This window comes from Macadamia integrifolia, chromosome 10 (genome assembly GCF_013358625.1).
Source record: "Macadamia integrifolia cultivar HAES 741 chromosome 10, SCU_Mint_v3, whole genome shotgun sequence".
Lineage (NCBI taxonomy): Eukaryota > Viridiplantae > Streptophyta > Magnoliopsida > Proteales > Proteaceae > Macadamia > Macadamia integrifolia.
Window position 1 is genome coordinate 24540167 of NC_056566.1, and position 20971 is coordinate 24561137.

General features: G+C 36.5%; 2 protein-coding genes across 3 annotated transcripts; both read left to right on the forward strand.

Annotated features, from left to right (window-relative positions):
- The first annotated feature begins 1927 nt into the window (after window positions 1–1927).
- Window positions 1928–7162, forward strand: LOC122091059 (BTB/POZ domain and ankyrin repeat-containing protein NOOT1-like). 2 transcript variants are annotated; one of them, XM_042660875.1, is made up of 3 exons: window positions 1928–2655; window positions 3300–4266; window positions 4472–7162. In XM_042660875.1, exons 1-3 carry the CDS (start codon window positions 2182–2184, stop codon window positions 4480–4482), a joined length of 1452 nt encoding a protein of 483 aa, XP_042516809.1. In that variant the 5' UTR covers window positions 1928–2181; the 3' UTR covers window positions 4483–7162. The 2 variants fall into 2 exon arrangements, with proteins under 2 accessions (XP_042516809.1, XP_042516808.1); XM_042660874.1 differs by having other exon boundaries at window positions 3300–4657.
- An 11010-nt stretch (window positions 7163–18172) lies between these two features.
- Window positions 18173–20510, forward strand: LOC122090896 (xanthoxin dehydrogenase). The gene is made up of 2 exons (XM_042660647.1): window positions 18173–18434; window positions 19499–20510. The coding sequence occupies exons 1-2, from the start codon at window positions 18391–18393 to the stop codon at window positions 20295–20297; spliced, it is 843 nt and encodes a 280-aa protein (XP_042516581.1). The 5' UTR covers window positions 18173–18390; the 3' UTR covers window positions 20298–20510.
- Window positions 20511–20971: the final 461 nt, after the last annotated feature.

The following is a 20971-nucleotide window of genomic DNA, read 5'->3' on the forward strand; positions in this document are numbered from 1 at the left end:
ATGGGAGGGGGGCAAAACAACAGTTTCAACCAAGAAGGACTTTCAACCAAGGCAAGTCCCTTCCACACGTGTCTAATACTTGTTCTCACGTGTGAAGTTGTCACCCCAGCCCACGATGGAGCACGATGGTTTATCTATCACATGGCACGATTCCCTATGTCCCACTTCTTACACTTCTGAGGCCCGGCCGACACTCTACCCAATGCAATGCCCTAATCCCCACAACTCTAGATCTCCATCTCACTCACAGTCACTGTCGACTGTGACAATTAATATACACGGTTACAATTTTTCATTTTTTTTCTATTTTTTCTTCAAAATTACTTTTATGCCACGCTCCTCGTACAATCTCTTTTATTTTGTTATGTTGTTCATTATTTTTTTATTTGGAACAAAGTTTTTTTTTTTGGGGGGGGGAGATATGCTCCTGTGTTTGAACTTGGACCACTTGTTCTCTATATTTCACTTAAAAAATATTTTTGTAAAACATTCAACTATGACAGGAGTAGATGAATCTTTTCACACCCAAATGGGGGTTTCTTATGCCAAATCATTGGGCTGTGTTTGATAATCAAGAAAATAAAAGAAAAAAAAAAAATTAAAAAACATAAGAATATATAAAAAAATTTCTTTTCTTCTCTTCTAATGATAGACAAACACACATACTTTTTCTATTTTTTTATCATTTTATTTATTTTCTATTCTTTTCTAGATTATTTTTTCTTTTCTTTTATTCTCTTCTCTTGGATACCAAACATAGCCTTAAAGTTTTTTCCCTTTTTTTCTTAAAAAGGTTTTTCATTTTATATCATTGGATTTCGTTTTAAAAATGGGTTTTGATGTATATCAGCAAGGTTCTAAAACTTGAGATCGATTAAGGCCAATATCGATTTGAGTCTGCATAGTTGGACCAGACATATTTACTCCTAACCTCTAATAAAAAAACAGTTTTTTTTATTATGTTTTTACCCTTGGGCTATCCCTCTATATCAGAATTGAATTGGTCAAGATCTAGGATTAATAATGGCCAATAGCGATCCAATCCGAGTTTTAAACCATGATACTAAGATATAAAATCCATTTATATACACACACACATATATATATATATATATAGGGATCCCATATATATAATACTTTGTTGATGGTTAAATATGAAAACATACCCTTTTCTTATAATAAACTCCCGGTGTAGAAATGAATCTCCACACCACATCAATCATTGTCTTGAAAAATTTTTGTATCAATCCATATATTCAGAGCATGAGAAATAAAATAATATAAAAACACACATATGAGAGGAAATTACAGTCTGATAACGTGACAACAACCTTTTCTCTTTTTTATATATAGTTAGTTTTCAATTTTTTTGACTCGCACATATATGTGCTTTAATTTATCTTTAAAATGATTTTTATTCTTTTACTTTAGAGGGGTATAAATTTTTTTTAATAAATATGAAAATAGTTGGATATTCCTTAGAATTGTCATGGTAGTATTATAACATTTTATTCAATTATTAATTCAAATTATTAGTTGATACAAATGATTCAATCCGAACTTATGTCTTTATCAATTCAAATTGACTTCAAAGATGAACAGTAACACCTCAAGATACAATTTTTTTTTTTTTTTGGTATATACTGACCGTAGATGTGTGATGTCAAAATTTTGTATCAAATAACAAGGATTTTATAGTTCTAATTCATTTCTAAATTTATAACAAGGGCAAATCATAAATAGAAAGCAATGGAAGGGCAGATTCCATCTAACTAACCCTTTTATTAACCCTTGTACGTCCAAATTAATTTTTTCACTTCCATTATTCTTTTTTCCCTCTCCATTATTTTAAATTACATAGCCGCCCAGCACAGCCACCCATATTGCTCTCTCTCTCTCTCTCTCTCTCTCTCTCTCTCTCTCTCGTACACAAAATATCTAGATTGCCGCATACACTCTACCATAGTCCATAAGCCATCGAGAGATTCTGAGAAGAAACAACAGTTCATGAGAGAAAAATTGAAAGAAAAAATAGGGATGAAGAGAAGCTTTCCTCTTCCAGTACTACCCTATCTTCATATCATCTTGACCTAAAAGTTAAATTCAAATCCAAGACAAACCCATCTCTCGAAACTCCAAACCCAGTCATCATCCCTCTCAAATTCTCTCTCAAAACCAACAATGAGCCTAGAAGAATCCTTGAAGTCTCTCTCCCTAGACTACCTAAATCTGCTCATCAACGGCCAAGCCTTCAGTGATGTAACCTTTAGTGTAGAGGGTCGTCTAGTCCATGCTCACCGGTGCATCTTAGCTGCCAGAAGCCTCTTCTTTCGCAAGTTCTTTTGTGGGTCTGATAAGCCGGCAGGGTTTGACTCGTCAGCTGTCGGTGCAAGGATGAGTTCGGCTGCATCGCCGAGAGCTGGGAATTCTCAGGTGATACCTGTGAATTCGGTTGGGTATGAGGTGTTCTTGTTGCTTCTGCAATTCTTATATAGTGGGCAGGTCTCAATTGTTCCTCATAAGCATGAGCCAAGGCCTAATTGTGGAGAGAGGGGTTGCTGGCACACGCATTGCTCCTCAGCCGTTGATCTCGCCCTTGATACTCTAGCTGCCGCTAGATCCTTTGGTGTCGAACAGCTCGCATTGCTTACTCAGGTCACCTTGTTTATTATCATCTCAGATTTCTCTCTCAGTGGGATTACAAAATTTAAATGGTTTTTTTATATATGTATATATATTTTTTAATTGTTTTGATGAAGTGGGTAAGTTCGATTTGGGTCAGCGATCCAAGTTTTTTTTTTTTTGTAGATTTCTTCCCTTTGTACTTCCTTTACCTGAAGCACTTGGATATGATAAATAAATTATCATCAAAAGGACATTTGGGCCTTCTTCTTCTTCTTCTGTTGCTGATTCTTGAAAACCCTGATTTGGAATTTATATTTGGTAAAAAAACTGTACTTTCTTCAAATGTATTTTACTAATTAATCTTGATTTCATGTAGCATTTGGAGTTTCTTCTATTGGGTTTTGTTATTTTTCTCTGTTGCACTTCCTTGACTTTCCAAATTAAGACCTTGATTACCACTTGTCTTCTCCTCTTCCACAGTAATTTCACCTTTCTTTTCTCTTGTGTTTGGTGAAACACACTAAATCTTTCTGAAACATTCAACTTTCCTCATTTAGGTTTAGGGTTCTACATTGAAACCCTTTTATTGAAACAAGGACACACTTTCCTTATTTAGGTTTTAGTTTCATTTCATCAATCTGGTTATACTTATATATTTGCCTTTTGCACTACAGAAACAATTGGTAAGCATGGTGGAGAAGGCTTCAATTGAGGACGTGATGAAAGTTTTGATAGCTTCACGAAAGCAAGACATGCACCAGCTCTGGACTACTTGTTCTCACCTCGTTGCCAAATCTGGCCTTCCGCCGGAAGTCCTCGCAAAGCATTTACCAATTGACATCGTTGCCAAGATTGAAGAGCTCCGCCTGAAATCCTCCCTCGCTCACCGCCGCTCGTTCATGTCACAACACCATCCCCACCACGATCTCAATGCCGCAGCTGACCTCGAAGACCAGAAGATCCGCCGCATGCGCCGAGCCCTTGATTCATCCGACGTTGAGCTCGTCAAGCTAATGGTCATGGGCGAAGGACTTAACCTCGACGAAGCACTCGCTTTGCACTACTCCGTCGAGAATTGTAGCCGAGAGGTAGTGAAGGCATTGCTAGAACTTGGAGCTGCCGATGTGAATTACCCGGCGGCGCCGGTGGGCAAGACACCACTTCACATTGCGGCGGAAATGGTATGCCCGGACATGGTGGCAGTCTTACTAGACCACCATGCTGATCCCAGCGTTCGAACCGTCGATGGTATCACACCACTCGACATACTTCGAACGTTAACCTCGGACTTCTTATTTAAGGGGGCCATTCCCGGGCTGTCCCACATTGAGCCCAACAAGCTAAGGCTCTGCTTAGAACTGGTTCAGTCAGCAGCTCTTGTTCTCTCTCGTGAAGAAGGCAGCAGTGGAGGGAATGCTCCCTCCACCACCACCACCACCCACATTTACCAACCAATGAATAATGACCTAAACAGCAACAACAATATGGTTAACCTCAATCTTGATTCAAGGATGGTTTATCTGAATTTGGGAGCATCTGGAGCAGTCCATCGATTTGGGTGTAATAAGATGGATGGAGGTGACGACAATAGCAACAATAGCCAGAGAGAAGCCATGAATCGACATGGGTCACACTCACAAGGTGGGTATGACCCATCAATGTATCATCACTCTCATGACTATTAATTCTATCAATACTTAAGTCCATGAATTGGGAAGAAGAGATTTAATTGATTTGCATCTTATTTTGCCATTCTTTTTGTCTTCTCTTTGATCTTCTCTTTGTTTCTATCTTCTCTGTAATCTTCTCTTCCTTTTGGGTGTCTTCGTATTCTTTTCTTTTGTAGGGTTTCGATGATCATATGCAGTGCAATCCCTCTGGACATGGATTTTTCTCATGGGAGAGGAGACAACGAGAATCTAAGTTTGCTCTCAGTGGGGGAAGATGCAGGTCAATCTTTTTCAAACCCGGCCTGTCAACTCCTTTTGTATTTGATTATTAATGTTATCTAATATCATGACTATTTAATTAAGATTTCTTTAATTTTTCTGTCCCCTCAACTACCATTTCTATTACATATAATAGTACTATCTATTATATGATTTATTTTTTAAGTATATCTTTCTATGTATGGTCACTACCATCATTCTACCAAATTTAGTGTTAGATATCTGTGGGTCTAGCTTAAGGTCCTTTTAATTTGTTAAATTTGTGGCCATTCTTGGTCCTCCGAGGCTTTGTTTGGATATGGACATAGACTAGAGTATATATCCTAACAAGGGAAGTGAGCTGTCTCCTCCCTATCCTCTCTCTTTGCCTCTTTCTTGGCTTCCACAGTAACCCCTTTGTCTTTTGGTATCCATGATCTATTGATCTTGTTAAAAGAAATAAATCATTTTGCCATGGACAAATAAATAGCTTGTCTTTGTTGAATGCAAAATGAGTGTGACTAGCTACTGAAAAATTGCATCTAAACTTTGTCCCCTTGGCCTCTTTTTTTTTTTTTTTTTGGGTCTTGGGTTTCCTTAGAATGAAAGGAATTGGCCTTGAATGCTCTTCCACCTTGTACTCTTGGGTTGTTTAGTTTCCGGACTTGCAATTTATACACATTAATTGGGGTAGGTAAGAAAGTAACACTCTTCATTTGTTCATAGGTAAGCAGTCAATCGTGCCATTAAGAAAATCACTGTTTACTACAGTTAGTTGCTCATTAAAACCCCTAAGTGAGAACATCAGGTTGGTAGGTTGCTGAAGAGAGAGTAGATCATCGATTCATCCATATATGTTGAGAATTAGTTGCTATGGGATTTGTGCAATTTATGGATGATATCACATGTATTAAGTTTTTTGAGACATTTGGCCATTTCTTAGATTCTTGTTAACTTTATCTTTCAAGAAGTTGGTGAAATATTAAAGAGGGAAAGAAAGTAATGCTAATGAAAAGATACCAAAGCAAATCACTAGACCTTATACAAGACCTAATTAATGGGCCAAGAAAAGATGAATCCAACTGCCTTAACCAATATTTCTACTCAGAGATCCTAGACACTTATAGTAGTTGAGTTGTTAATTAAGTGAATGTAGTCATTTAATGTCGAGATGGAAGTCTAGCTGTCAAAAGAATTTACAAACAGCACAAGAGTAAATATAGTTTTCTTGCTTGGAGTGAAAGATGACACCTATAGGCAATTTAATGTGTCAAGTGTATTTAAAACTTGACACATTCTTTTGATTATTTCTTGTCTTATTCCCAAGTCCTTTAAGATAGGGATATAAAAGAGTTTTCAAAAAATAAGTATATATATTTCATAATGTTATCCGTATTATTCGAGTCCAAGTGTAAAATGACATCATTACTTTCACTGGAAAAAAATTATGTTATACTAAGAGGGTAAAAAAGAAAGTCAGTCTTAAATTGTAACTCTATTGGTGTCTAATTGTCAATCAACAAATTATGTGTCTCATTTTTGGCATCATTCATCATTTTGAGTGTATTCTCACATGTTGTCACCTTTTGTTACTTATATATGGTATATGCCTTCCTCATTAGTGACTTTGCAATATGCTACATATGTGGATACATAATTACATAAATGGGCGCCTGCATTCAGTGAAGATGCATGACTTTTAACCTGCCTATAGTTAGTTGTAGGTTCATGATTTAGAGATTCAACATTGAAAAATAACACAAAATTTGTGGTTAATGTTGCAACAGATTTGAACTATTTACATGTTGGGTCTAGCCGAACTTCTTATCTCGCGATAGAAATATCAGAGGATATTGAGAAAACCTTTAACAGTAAACAAGATATAACATTTAAAGACAGATTTTTTATTAAAATTTTGCATTAATATTTAAATATTGTTAATGCAATGTTTTCATTGACAATCCAAATTTTAGCTGTTCCATCCATGTTCACATTGCCATTGTACTTCTAATAACTTGCAACATTTCAATGTAAAGCAACCTAAGTAACAAAATACACTTCTACCAAAAAAAAAGTAACAAATTACACTTCATGGTGACAAATATGAGATAGAAGTTAGAAATTTAACTGAATGCCCAAGTTTCTCCTTCTGTATAAGGTACCAATTATTCTTTTCAACTGGTATATGAAGAACCAGAAGTTAGTAATTATGAGAACATGAAAGAGAAAATTTTACAGGAAATATTAGAGATAATTTCTTTCAAGTCATGCATCCTTGCAAATAGGGTGTATTTGTCTATCTTGTCAATATTTCATATATAGCTAAGATCTTGATACTTTTTATTTTTTTGCTTTTGAAATTCCACTTAATTAATCTTGGTGATTTATTTGTGATAGAATTATCCTCTATCAGAAGTGAGTGTCCTATATTAACTCCAGGCATTCTTCTTTCCTTGGTAATTGTAATACAATTCCCAAAATTTTACTGAGATTATTGTTTCTTGATGTTTGTCTAGATGAATGGAAGTCCCTAAAATCACTTTGTAAACAGCACATTTGTAGAAATATATCAACTAGTGTGATCAATGATATATTTAGTTGAGATGTCACAAATGATTTCACCTCTGATTCAACTAAATTCCAATTTAAATACGCCTATAACAATTTTTCCGATATCAAACCAAAGAAATAAAATTTAACAAACACATTTTACGCGTACGGAACCGATTAATTTTATTGATTCAAAAAAAAAAAATTATGGATATGAATAGTTTAGTGATTAACCCCCATACAACCCTCCCCCCCCCCCCCCCCCAAAAAAAAAAATTGAAATTGTAATAGTATCAATGGTGAAAAGAAATTTGATTGGGTCGATCAGAACCAATACTAGAACTCCACCGACATATCCATTGAAACATGGGCAGCTACGTTTGATTTAAATAGATCATCCCAAAAATTGCAGTGATGGGCAGATCTCATTCCAGCTCATGTGGGTCCAGAGGAGCGAAAGGTTTTAAAGCATAAATATGTTGGCTGTGCAAATTCCTTTTTAAGAACATTATGGAAGCTCTGTGAGAGAGAAGAATATATATATATATATATATATATATATACCTAGTTACTTTCTTTTAGACGGACGAGTGGTTCAGTGTTGGTTGTTATTCTGAGAACACTGAATTGGCTTCTTAAATGCTAAGTGGTACAAGCTAAAGTTAGGGACCTTTTGGAAGACTTTAACAAATGGATGACAGTCTCCTTGTTAGTATTTGTAGTCCTTTTGTACCTACAAATAATTTAATTACCCTGATGGCTTATGCATGGAATCCTATGAAAGCTAAGTTATCCAATAGTAGTGCTGTGTTTCAAAACCAACAAAGAAAGACATTTCATGAGGGGCTTCATGTAGTAATTTTAGTCAATCTTCTTGTGAAATTAACTAATAACATATTTTTAACACGTGATATTGGTTAACAACTTTTGTTTTATCTGATGTAAGCTTGGACTTTCAGAGAAGGCCTAGATTTCAGTTTATGTAGATATTATGATTGAGCTAAAAATCTGTTGATGGCCATGCTGAAGGTGGATTTTTAGTTCAATGGATTTTGATTATTCCTGTACCACCATTTCTTATTAATGATATTCTTTACTGATCTTTGGAGGAAAAAAAAGACCTCATCGATCTGAAATAAAATGACTTTAGTTTTCAGTAATTAATAACACAAGGTGGCAGGCGATAGAATAATCTTTTAATGAAAGCCAAAGGTCCTGAAGTTCTTGGAGCAAAGTAGGAAAAAGCCAATTAGAGTTTAATAAAGGTGGTGGGAAATAATGTGAAGCCTAAAATAGCTTTCTTTTCATTGATTAGAACCTTACGAGGCAGTAAAATTAAGGTGGTATGGTTCATCTAGCTCACTGTCAGTACTTTGTGTGTACTCAATAGTTGTTTGAGATTTCACTGAACTGATAGCCTAGAAAAACCCAAATCTTGTCTAAAAGAGATCCCTGAGAATTTAACACCCAATGTTCTTGTATCATATTGAGATTTGAGACCAAATCACCTAATCTTTTCAATTGGAGGGCTTCTCTTGGATGGTTTGATTTTAATGGTTGCTTGAGCCTTGAACATAATGGACTTGACAGATGGGGTGGACTAAGTGTTAGTGATTCTAAATCCTAGAATCATTTGAATGATTTACATTGTATAGAATATAAGAATGAATAATAGAAAGAAATCGGTCACATACTCGTTGAGCGTGAATGAAATACCTAAATCAAGGTTGACGCTTGTATCACGAAGTCATGATGAAAAACCACGTAATATGGATCCTTCTATTGAGATCTTCTGCAACCTCTTATTCTGGGATCTTCTCTTTGTCTCTACACTATCTCTATGAAAAAGCAGTGTCTCCAAAATATTATTATATAAAGTAACGGTTGCAGGGACCATCAGTATTCTATATATAATAGAATCCCTAAACCCTATTCCATTCCCACAATAGAATAGGGCTAGAAGTTTCCTAATTAGAATGGTCCTTATTCTCTTGAGCCCAATAGGTCAATTAGTATCAGTTAAGTCCACATAAGAGTCCTAACAATCTCCCACTTGGGCTACCTTGATATTGATGTCTTCCCATTGACATCTGGCCAAATAATCCCAAGATTGAATACCACTCAAAATAAACTTTGATCCAATCAATAATCTCTATTGGTGAACAATAGTGAAAATACACCTTAATATACGGCATATAACTATCTAATGTTACAAACAACAAAAAATTATCAATTCAAATTGCCTGGAAACATAGATATAAGGAATTATATCATAACTGTGATCACATAAGATATATCCTCCTTATAGGTCCGTTCCTGATCTAAAGATCAGCCTACCTTGAAAACCTCACAGGTAGAGAACTTTGATATTAATCAATACTTAGGCAAACCGCCCTTTTCTTATATTAATATCTCACTTTGGCATACAGTCTATGGTTAACAACCACCTCCATGGATTTAGGTTAAATATCGTCATAAATCACGAAACTTGGCTAAACACTGCCATTAACTGTGACATGTCAAAGTAAACCACAATAATCATACAATAATATGATGAGAGAGAATATAAATGAACACTATACTGGAAAGTAAACATCCTCAATATAGATTGTGCTCATAATGTATGATCTAACAAAATAATACTTATTACAATACCACTATGGATAAGTAAACTCCCACTAAACAAGCATATCAAAAGATTCCATCACACCCATGTTAGAAACATGAGTCTTAAAAATTTCCACTGGAAGAATTGGCCAAAGGATCAGCAACCACCTCTTCAGTAATAATATGCTCAACAACGATCTCCCCAGTGTTGATCTTCTCACGAACCAGAAGATATTTAATCTCAATGTGTTTGGAGCTGCTAGATCTCTTGTTATTCTTTGCAAAGAAAATAGTAGAAATATTGTCACACCACAAATGCAAAGGCTTAAAAATGGAATCTGCAACCTTCAATTTAGATATGAAATTCCTCAACCACACTGCCTACTTGGTAGCTTCATAAAGTGCCACAAACTTAGTTTACATAGTGGATAAAACCAAAATAGTTTGTTTGTCACTCTTCCAAGAAATAGCTCCTCCTCTTAATACAAAAATGTATCTCGAGGTAGACTTTCTATCATCAGTACACCCACTGAAGTCCGAGTCAGAATATCCCACAACTTCAAATTTTTCTGATTTACTGAACACTAGCTTGAAGTCCTTTGTTCACTGTAGATAGCATGACCTTCTTAGCTGCAGTCCAACGAGCCAGACCAGCATCAGATTGAAACTTGCCAAGTACACTAATTGCAAAGGCAATGTCAGGGCGAGTAAAAACTTGTGCATACATCAAACTTCCAACGGCAGAGGTATAAGGCTTATAATTCATTGAGCTCCTCTAAATATCATTCTTTGGACATTGTTGCTTGTTCAACTTGTCTCCTTTATTAATGGGTGCTTCACCACCAGACCATTTGGACATGTTAAACCTCTTTAAAACTTTATCAAGATATGCCTGTTGTGATAGCCCAAGTAACCCCCATGGCCTATCACGACTAATCTCGATTCCAAGCACATAACTAGCTTTACACATATCCTTCATTTCAAAGTTTTCTGAAAGAAAACCATTAGTCTCCATCAATAAGGTTTTGTTGCTGCTAGCCAACAGAATATCATCTACATAGAGCATAAGAAAGATGAAACTACTCCCACTGAGTTTCAGATATATGCACTGGTCGATTGGATTCTCTACAAAATCAAAATAAGTCACAACTCGATCAAATTTCAAGTACTATTGTCGAGATGCTTGCTTTAACCCATAAAGAGACTTTTTCAACATACAAACAAAGTCCTCTTTACCCTTTTCCTCAAAACCTTCAGGTTGTCTCATGTACACCTGCTCTAACAGCTCTCCATTCAGAAAGGCTATTTTCACATTTATCTGATGTAACTCTAGGTCAAAATGGGCAGCAATAGCCATGATAATTTTGAATGAGTCCTTTGATGAGACAGGTGAGAAGGTTTCCTTGTAATCTATCCCCTCTCGCTGAGTAAAACCCTTTGCCACAAGTCTAGCTTTGTAGTGTTCTACTCTACCTTGATAATCTATCTTGGTTTTGAAAACCCACTTAGATGCAATAGCCTTATAATCTTTTGGGATTTGCACTAATTCCCATATTCCATTATTGCTAATGGATAACAGTTTTTCCTTTATTGCTACTACCCATTTGTCTGAATGCTTATGATTAACTGCTTGAAGAAAAGTAACAGGGTCTTCTTCTTGTCCTATGTCAAACTCACACTCATTCAAATAAGAAACATAATCAGAGTGCAGAGAAGGCTTGCACACTCTAGTAGACCTCCTTATAGGTTCAGGTGAAAGACTGCCAATATTAATGGTATCAAGAGATGATGGTGGGTCTGCAATAGCAATATCTGTCCCAACTTGCAAACCATATTCAATTGGAGTTTGAGTGATTATATCATCAGATAAGATGGGATTGAGATCAAGAAGTGAATTTCTCAACTCAGCAGATGCTATCTCAGGGGTGTCATACTCCCCTTCTTCAAAAGAGAATTACGAGGTATTCTAGACTCTTCATTGCATTCAACAAATCTAACATGAGTGGTCTCTACAATTTTGTGTCCTGGGCCAGAACAATAGAATCTATACCTTTTAGACCTCTCTGGGTATCCCACAAAATAGCAGCTTGTAGTCTTTAATGTAGTTTTCTTGAAAAATCATCTCTTTTCAATCAGAGTTTTTTTTTTATTGGTCAACAAAATAGAATTAAAAAATAAAAATAATATAGAGTTAGCGTCCAGGCATACCCAGATGACTTAAATACAAGTTCCTTATTTACTTCGACCTCCACATTTGCTTTGCCATATACAGAGGAGGAAACAAACAAAAAGCAATAAAAAGTCAAAATCCCCAACACTTAGTTTCTCTCAATTATATCTGTGGGAAACTCACTAAGACACATATGCCTTTCTATTAAGGCTGCCTTTGATGTTCCGAACAAAATTCCATAGCCACCTAGCATTCGGACAACCACTTTTGGACTTACAACCCCTTGCTCAAGCAGCTCGGGTAACTTCCTTACCTTTTAGATCGCCTGATCTTCTTGAAGTAGTTCCTAAATACTCCTTATCTTCCTTGGCAATTCTTGAGAACCTGGACCGAATGACCTATCCTTCATGGAATCGCGCTTGTGCCTACCATTCCAATTAGAGTACAACACTTAATGTATTTAAGATGAAATTAGTTTTGTTTCCTTTAATCTATTGGGGTAGTAATTAATGGAGTTTTAGACTTGGAGTGCCACTTTTTTATTTTTTTTTCTTTTTCCAAAAGGAAGTTGTAGTGCCTCTTATCTTATAGAGTACATTTTAAAAGTTCATCAATATGTATATATCATGGATTAGTTGTACATATCACCACTCAATGTTTGATCCAACCAACTTATGGGAATCTTTTACCCTACAAACAAATACGTGGAATGTAAGGATAGACATCTCTTACCCGCCTTGCGAAATAGGTACTGTAAAAAGGGGCAACTATTTTCGGTCTAGGAACACCCCTTTTGCCTAGATACAGAAGCACGTGAACTCAAGAGGGGCACGATGATCATTTTGTTCCTCCTGTTTCGAGGGGGCCGATCCTGGACAGAAAACTTTGCCCTTGTAAAATAAACAACTCTTTCTCTCTCTTCTTTACCAACCTAAAGTGGCATATCCTGTACCCAAAAAAAAAAAAAAAAAAGGTAAACAGCTATGGTATTCATCAACTCACTTTTGTCCTGCCCATTCTATTCTTAAATAGCCACTACCCATAATCTATAACCCTTAAATCCCATTAGAAGTCCATTATGCCAAAAAATAAAAAAGAAGAAGAGGCGCTTTGCAACACTAGCCCTTCTAAATAATAAGTGCAACCCAGCCAAAGCCCATTCTCTGTTGGTCTGGTTTGGTTCTGCAATCAAACCATATGTGTAAAATTGGCCCAAAGCATTAAATCACTAGGCTTACACAAAGTGGGCCAGACAATAAACCCGAAAAGAGCCTGCAGAGGGTGAAAATATTGATTCTATTAGAAGGTTGAGAATTCAAGGTCAAAAGTCTAATGCATGGTAGCAATAATATTGAGATGGCCACCAAATATGGCGCGTAACTAAGTTAAAGCAACTTTGGGTTTATGGTCCTTGCACAAGACCTTCTGATCAGGATTATGTTATAGCAAACATCAACAAATACAAAAAATAAATAAATACAGATTCGCACAACACACAGAGATTTAACGAGGTTCACACACCGGTGTGGTGTGCTATGTTTTCAGGCAAAGAAGATGTTTCACTATGTAGAAAAAAAATTACACCCAAACAACGGGGAGAAAATTCACTCTGAAACCTTAACTTGAAAAACCCCTAAATTACAACTACTTGCTTAACAAGACGATAATACATTATATACTTGTCTAAGTCATGGGTCAATCCATCGGATTGCAATCGATCAGATCGCCACCAAAATATGTCAGAGTGAACCATTCTTTAAAATAGGTCACGAATTCAAGACAAATTTAACAGACTAACGTCCATATAACATCCATAATGTAAAATAAGTTTAAATGGGCCTAGGATAGGCCCAGATCTTGTTAAATAGCCTACTGGGCTCGGCATTATCTCAGCTACTAAGGCCCAAGACGATTTTAATAAGTTAGGGTTTGGCCAGTGAGATAGCCTGTAATACAAGAATCAAACTGAACCTATTTCATGGCTCTAAATGAGGTTAAACCATGTCTTGGATGGACATCTAAAATTATGAATTGATTTCAGTACTAAGGCTCTCTTTTCTGCATGTATTACTAGAAGGTTTTGCCTTATGTGCTATATATCTGTTACAGAATATAAAGGTAATAATCGAGTTTTTACCCACTAGGTGAAGGAGGATTTCCTTTCACTGATGTCCATCATTGTGCTTCGAGGAGTGTCTAAGAACAATAAAAAGCATTTTGGATCTCCAACAATTAAGGAAGTAGATAAACGTGATGATAAATTTGTGGTGCGGCTTCATTTGATTGTAAGTGGAAGTAAAGGGAAAGGAAATGAAAATTTGAAGTTAGAAAAAAAACTTTTGTAATCATTAATACCACATGTGGCTATATCAGTAACTCCGAATCATTCCATATTTGGTTATTAAATTTCGCTTTATGTTGTATTTAAATCCCCTCAGTTTAAAAATAAAATGAAAAATTAAATGTAAAATGTCTCATTACTAAATTTGTTAAAAAAATTAAGTAACTTATACAATCATGTGAGATAATTATTACAAAAGTTTCTTTTTTAGGTTCGAAATTTTTCACTTCTCTTCCATTTTATTTTCCTTGCAACCAAACATAACTTGAAGGAAAACTTTCCCCGTATCTAAAAATTTACAATATAAAAAGTTTTTCTTCACTATGGATGAAGGAAAACTATACCTATCCTACAATGTTTTAAAACTTTGGATCGATCATGAAACCCAGAGGGTGAAAGCACTCAATAGAAGGGAATCGACAACAAGATAGGTAATTCTCCTTCTTCAGTTTGGTAAGAAGCTTCGTCAAGGATCGGAGACTTGTGGTATAGATGTGGTCCAATGGCTAAAGCTTTGCTAGCTTCTTGTAGACTGACATGGTTGAATCTGTATCAAATAGATTTACCCATGTTTTTCAATTAAAAAACATTTTTATTACCATTTTACCCTAATGTCTTACTAGCGGATTGGTATCAGATCGGTCAAGGTTGGGGATCGCTCAAGACCAAATACCGATCTGATCCAATCCACCCAATAGTGACCAATCCAATCCAAAATTTAAGACCATGACCCCATATATATAGTATAATATAATATTGACAATACTCTTTGATTGTTCTGTTATATCTTCTACGCATTTTTTTTTGTTAACCAAGGTGTTCGGGCCAGCTTACGCGTACCTCGATTAATCCTTGGTGAGACTAGTGTAGCAACCCACCACCACAGTCTCCACTTAAGTAACAGATGCACAAATGGGAAATCAAACCTGAAACCATGTGCCTATCCATGTAATCTCCAATTTGTCCTAACCATCTGGGCAACCCACGGATAGTTTTTACAACTGTATAGTTGCATTAATAGCAAAAGGTTGTTCAATAGTTTAAAGTGGAGGCAAATAATGAAAGTTTTTTCTCTGAATATTTTGAGATTTATTAAAGTGGCTCCACTTTATAAACTTAGGTATATTACTAGAAAATTCAGTTGGGAACCCACTTAATAGCAAGTTGGCTTTGCGTCCAGGGTCAATAGTGGGTTCGCTCATGTCCAAATTGATCATTTTAAAATAGTCTTTTTTTGAAATCCAAAGTACTATTTTTGAAATTCAACTTTTCCCCTCAAAAGTGTCTCTTCTACTTTTATTATTTTGTCTTTAGTATTATGAAGTTGCGTATGAACTAAAGACAACTCACAAAACTTTAATCCCACATTACTTAGGGATGAAAAAAAACTTGGATATATATGTAGGGATGTTTGTTAAGGGTGCAAGCCCTTTAGAGAGGAACTCTCCCATGTCATGAGTGTGTGAGGGTTCCTGGGGTGCTTTTGAATTGCGAGCCAAGTAGGGCCATGGCCGGGTACAGGTACGGGTGTGGGCGTGGGTGATTCAAAGAACTTACTTTTTTGCTTCATATAACTTTTTGTTTGGATCCACACTAAGGGACATATTATTGGTATATGTACCAAATATATGTAAATACGTATGTACATATACATACATGCACTTGTACGTATGAGACATGTACCTTCCTATATATGCATAGAGTCACACCTGTATACATATGGATACCTATACAAATATACCCATTTGTATATAGGTACTTACATTCCATATATACAGAATACATATTCTGGTTGGGTATTGTATAAAATACATACTGTGAGAATTTTTTGGTTCTCTGTTCTCTGTTCTCTACAAGTGCTACTGGTTTCTATTTCCTTTCTGGTATTGGTTTTCTGTGTTCTGAGTATTACCTTCGGACATACCTATTGGAATCGATTATTAGAAGTGCACCTTAGTCGATTTGGAAGATGTTTTATATTGGAGGTGAGAACTTAAGGTCAAACTAGTTGCATACAAATATACGGGACGTTCAAATACCTTAAGTAGAGTATACATACTATATGATTCAACTTCATTTAAAGTGGGACGATTTCTGCTACTATTACAGAGGATCAATTGAACAAGTAAGTCATCTTTTACTTATAATTACATTTCAATTAAGTAATTGTTTTGTCAAAGTCTTATACCTATTGCCTAGTTCTTGTTTTCTTACAATGTGTTGGGAGTCCAATCAATGTTGTGATAGAACCCATAAGTACACACATGTGGTTTTTATTTTTTTATTTTGATTGATAGTTAGGCGACACATTTGTGGCTTTGTTCACTCGATCTTCTTCACATTTTGTTCATAAGGAATTGATAACACAATTTCACAAGAAGTTTGGCTGCCAATAAAATAAAAGAATAAAAATATTTATAATATGATAAAAATTATGATGATATAATGATTGAATTATGTGTATTTTTTTCTTAGATTGAAAAAAAAAAAAATCCTATTCTTGTTTTGGTGATTAAATTTATAATAACTTGTCAGCTACTTAACACAGTTGGTAGATGCATAATTCAGTAGAGCACTTGCGTCCAAAAGATCTCGGATTAGAGATTTCTGCTCCACATCTAATCCCTCCTTGTATCCCCTACTTTGTAAACCAAAAAAAAAAAAAAAAAAAAAAAAAATCCGAATAAATATAAAGATCGACTAAGAAAAGTTATACCTACTTGACATTGACCAATAGATTAGGTTAGTCAAATAAATTTTCATTCATTCTAGTCTAAGTGTTACGATACGCGAGGTGTTTAACGAATCAAACCAGAAAGAATCCCAACCACCGCCATGACGCGTATATGATCAAGACCCCACCCCGCCAACCCCTACCTGTTTGGTCACTCGTCTTCCACGAAGATTCCCATGGCCCTGTTTGGCCGTTGAACGAGGTAGTAGTACTAATAGTACTTAATTACGGTAAGATATTTCTTTAGAAGACAAGATCAGCAATCTCAAGGAACCCAATTTGATTGGACCATATGGATATCGAGAAAGATAAAGACTTTTTATAAACAGAAAATATCTTGGGATGGTTGATTGATCAATCCGATCAGCTAAAAGATTTCTAATTTTATTGGAACTCGTAAAATTAAACTGTGGGATGGACCATTTGGTTTTTTTAGAATTTTTTTTTTATAGTAAATAAAAATCTATTTATGAAAGTGAGTAAAGTAAACAATTTCAAATTTCAAGATTCTATCAACTATAGAGTGAAAATAGGTCAGTACATCTTACTTGGAACACACAAGGCCATCAGTTGTTCTTAAATAATGATGAATGTACACATGAAAGGATAAGAATGGACCGAAAGGGGTGGAGATAATTGTGTTAAATCCTATTGAGGGCCCATAGACTATTAGGGTTGGCAACCCAACTCGAGCAAGAGAAGGGAGGCCAAAGGAGGGGGGAATAATATGTTGTACACATCCAATGGAGGGGGGTGGTTGATCTCTCCCTATCTGAAAAAAGAAAACTTCTGAGACTTAGATTAGGTTAGGCCGCTAAATTGTACTATCGACCACCACCACACCAAGAGGCTCTTACCATTCATAGAGACGTGGCTAACAGATACCATGCAAAGAATGCAATTGGGAGGTGGAGGGTGTCACATTTATAGGCTAAACTGCTAGAGGACAAAGGGTTACTAAAATGAAATTTATTGCTATTTTTCCAATTTCTGCATGATTGGGACTTCAAGGAACAGGATCAGATCCTTTCTAATGCATCAGTGTATTCAAAATACATCTGATGAGAAAATATGCATGTTCAAGTGCTACCAGCTGTCCGATGCTCACTGGAGAGAATCCAAATCTCCCAAAGGGCTGTGAGCAACCGCAAAACAGCAACCCCATTTTTTATTTGACTGAGAAATTTTAGTAAGAGATTCTTAACTCTTAATCCTAATCACCAACCAAACACCGCAACGCGCTCCTCTGCCCCTCATTTCTACTCTCTCTCTCTCTCTACCTGGCGTTTGGCCCCTCCTTCCACCTTGGTCTTTAAAGTCTCCGTAAACAGAAAAATCTTTCTCACAATTTCAAAGCATCACTCTGTGGAGAGAGAGAGAGAGAGAGAGAGGTAGATCAGAGACAGAGAGTGAGCAGTGAAAGAGTGGTCCAACCATGTCCAGCAGCAACTCAGGCAGTTCTTCTCTCCCCCACCAAAGGTAAGCAACAGAGAATCTCTTTCTATTTTTTATTCTAGTTTCTTGCTTGTATAAATGGCAGCACACTTCAATGGGTCTTCAGATTGTTTTCCCCCAATCACAGAACTAATTAATATGATTTGAGTCTTGGGTTCTGCACTTTATAGTCTTTACCTTTATAATCTATGAAACTAATCCCTTTACTGTAACATTTTGAGACCCAAATCTGTATCTTTGATGAACTAAATAAATTAGGATCTCTAGTTTGCAATTGCTACTCACCCATTATGAGAAAGGGAACCCTTTCTTGTGGGCTTCGATTTATCCGCCCAAACATCAGCCAAATTCAGTTAATTCCACAGGAGAGAACTTGATTTCATTGAGGAACAGTTTCTGCAAGTTTCTGTGATTATGTTGAGGGGCCATTGACAGTTTCATTGATTTGGCCCAACAGTGTTGGTGTTCTCCTCCCAAAGACCCATCATCTGTTTCTCTGGGCATATTCCCTCTTAGCAGATTAAAATTCATCTTGTAGAGTTAAGAGTTGCAGCCAAGCACACCCACTGTAAATCAATGGGTTTTCTTGTTATCTCGATCTCTCTCTTGAAGTCGAGATCTTGCATGATTAGCTTACTTCTTCAATCCATTGGTTTCTGCAATTTCTCAGGCATCTTCTAAAGTTTTCTATTGCATTTCATTTGATATTTCAATTGCTTTCATGTAAGGAACTATAAGGAACTGACTTGTATTTATAATCCCAAGTCCAATCCAAGTACTATAAAGGAATTGAATCAGAGATGTTGATCTAAGCGCATGGGTTCATACTCTTTACCTAGAAAAAAATTGAACATTTCAATATATAAGATATCATTCAACACTAAAAAATTGAACATTTTTCATATTTTCTTTGTGTGTGTGTGTGTGTGTGAGAGAGAGAGAGAGAGAGAGAGATTAATTAATTGTATATCTTAAAACTATGCTTAAGCCCATGTGGTAATATTCTCTCCTCTACTGATATATGCCATCCTTGGGAGCTCTAGGAGGCATTGGTTTCTCATAAATTATGTCTATTTACCACATAGCAGACTTTTGGGGAAGGTGGCATTGGTGACCGGCGGCGCAACCGGGATCGGCGAGAGTATTGTACGTCTCTTCCACAAGCATGGTGCCAAAGTGTTTATTGTGGATGTAAAAGATAACGTTGGGAAGCATCTATGTGAGGCTCTTGGAGGGGACCAAAATGTGTGTTACATCCATGGTGATGTAACTATTGAGGACGACATTCACCGTGCAGTTGATGCGACGGTCGAAAAATTCGGCACCCTCGACATTATGGTTAACAATGCTGGTGTCTCCGGCAAACCGATTCCAGATATTCGCAATGTAGACATAGCTGAATTTGAGAAGGTGTTTGATGTGAATGTAAAGGGTGTCTTCATTGGAATGAAGCATGCAGCTCGTGTGATGATCCCCAACCACAAGGGCTCTATTGTTTCTATTTCTAGTGTTTCAAGTGCTATTGGGGGCTTAGGCCCTCATGCATACACAGGGTCCAAGCATGCTGTGGTGGGCTTAACAAAGAATGTAGCTGCCGAGCTAGGGGCTTATGGGATAAGAGTGAACTGTGTATCACCCTATGCTGTATGTACTGATCTAGCATTGGCTCACTTGCCTGAGGATAAGAGGACTGAGGATGCTAAGGCCGGATTCCGTGCTTTTGTTGGGAAGGCAGCCAATCTACATGGTACCAATTTAACGGCCGATGATGTGGCTGATGCAGTGCTTTACATGGCGAGCGATGAGGCGCGGTATGTCAGTGGGGCCAACCTCATGGTTGATGGGGGTTTTACATGTGTTAATCACTCACTTGGGGTATTCCGGTGAGAGTGATCATACTAAGGAAGTGTCTTGTGATTGTAGGGTCAGCCACCCTAGAGGGACCCAAGGATCCCAAAATTTGATTAGGTCTAATGGAATAAAAAGTTTTCTTTTATAAGCAAACAATGAAACAAGAGTTGTTAAAAGTGTTCGTGAGAGAATCAGATACTGATGATGTTGTCAATGAGGTTTGGAAGTCAATTACTATTGTTATTACTATTGTCGTGCAAAGTATGTTAGACACAAATTAAGCATCTGATTCCATAATTATAGGCATAAACTTGATTTAATTAAAATGGAATTGCTTTTGGATGATTCTATAGGAGCTTAAGTGTTTAAAGGATAACAATATTAATTAGGATGATCTCATTCCCAAGCAGTTCGTTAAAAACTCTTAGCCACACCAACTCACTCCCCTCCACAAACAATGTTTAGTTTATTTAGTTTTGCTGCTTTTGGTTGCCAACTCTAGCGGAAACAATTTCATTGTGTTTTGCAAAAGCATCTTAGGGGGCCTAGGATGCGTCGATCTTGCTTCGAGTGGTTAGCATTGCTCCCTTGGAGATCGCTCATGGATTAGGTCAATGCATAAGGTCCCTTTTGGCATCTAAAAAGGCACATCTATTAGGTCACTAAGTATTTTTCTCAATTTTTGAAGAAATGTAGTCCTCTTGGGTCCC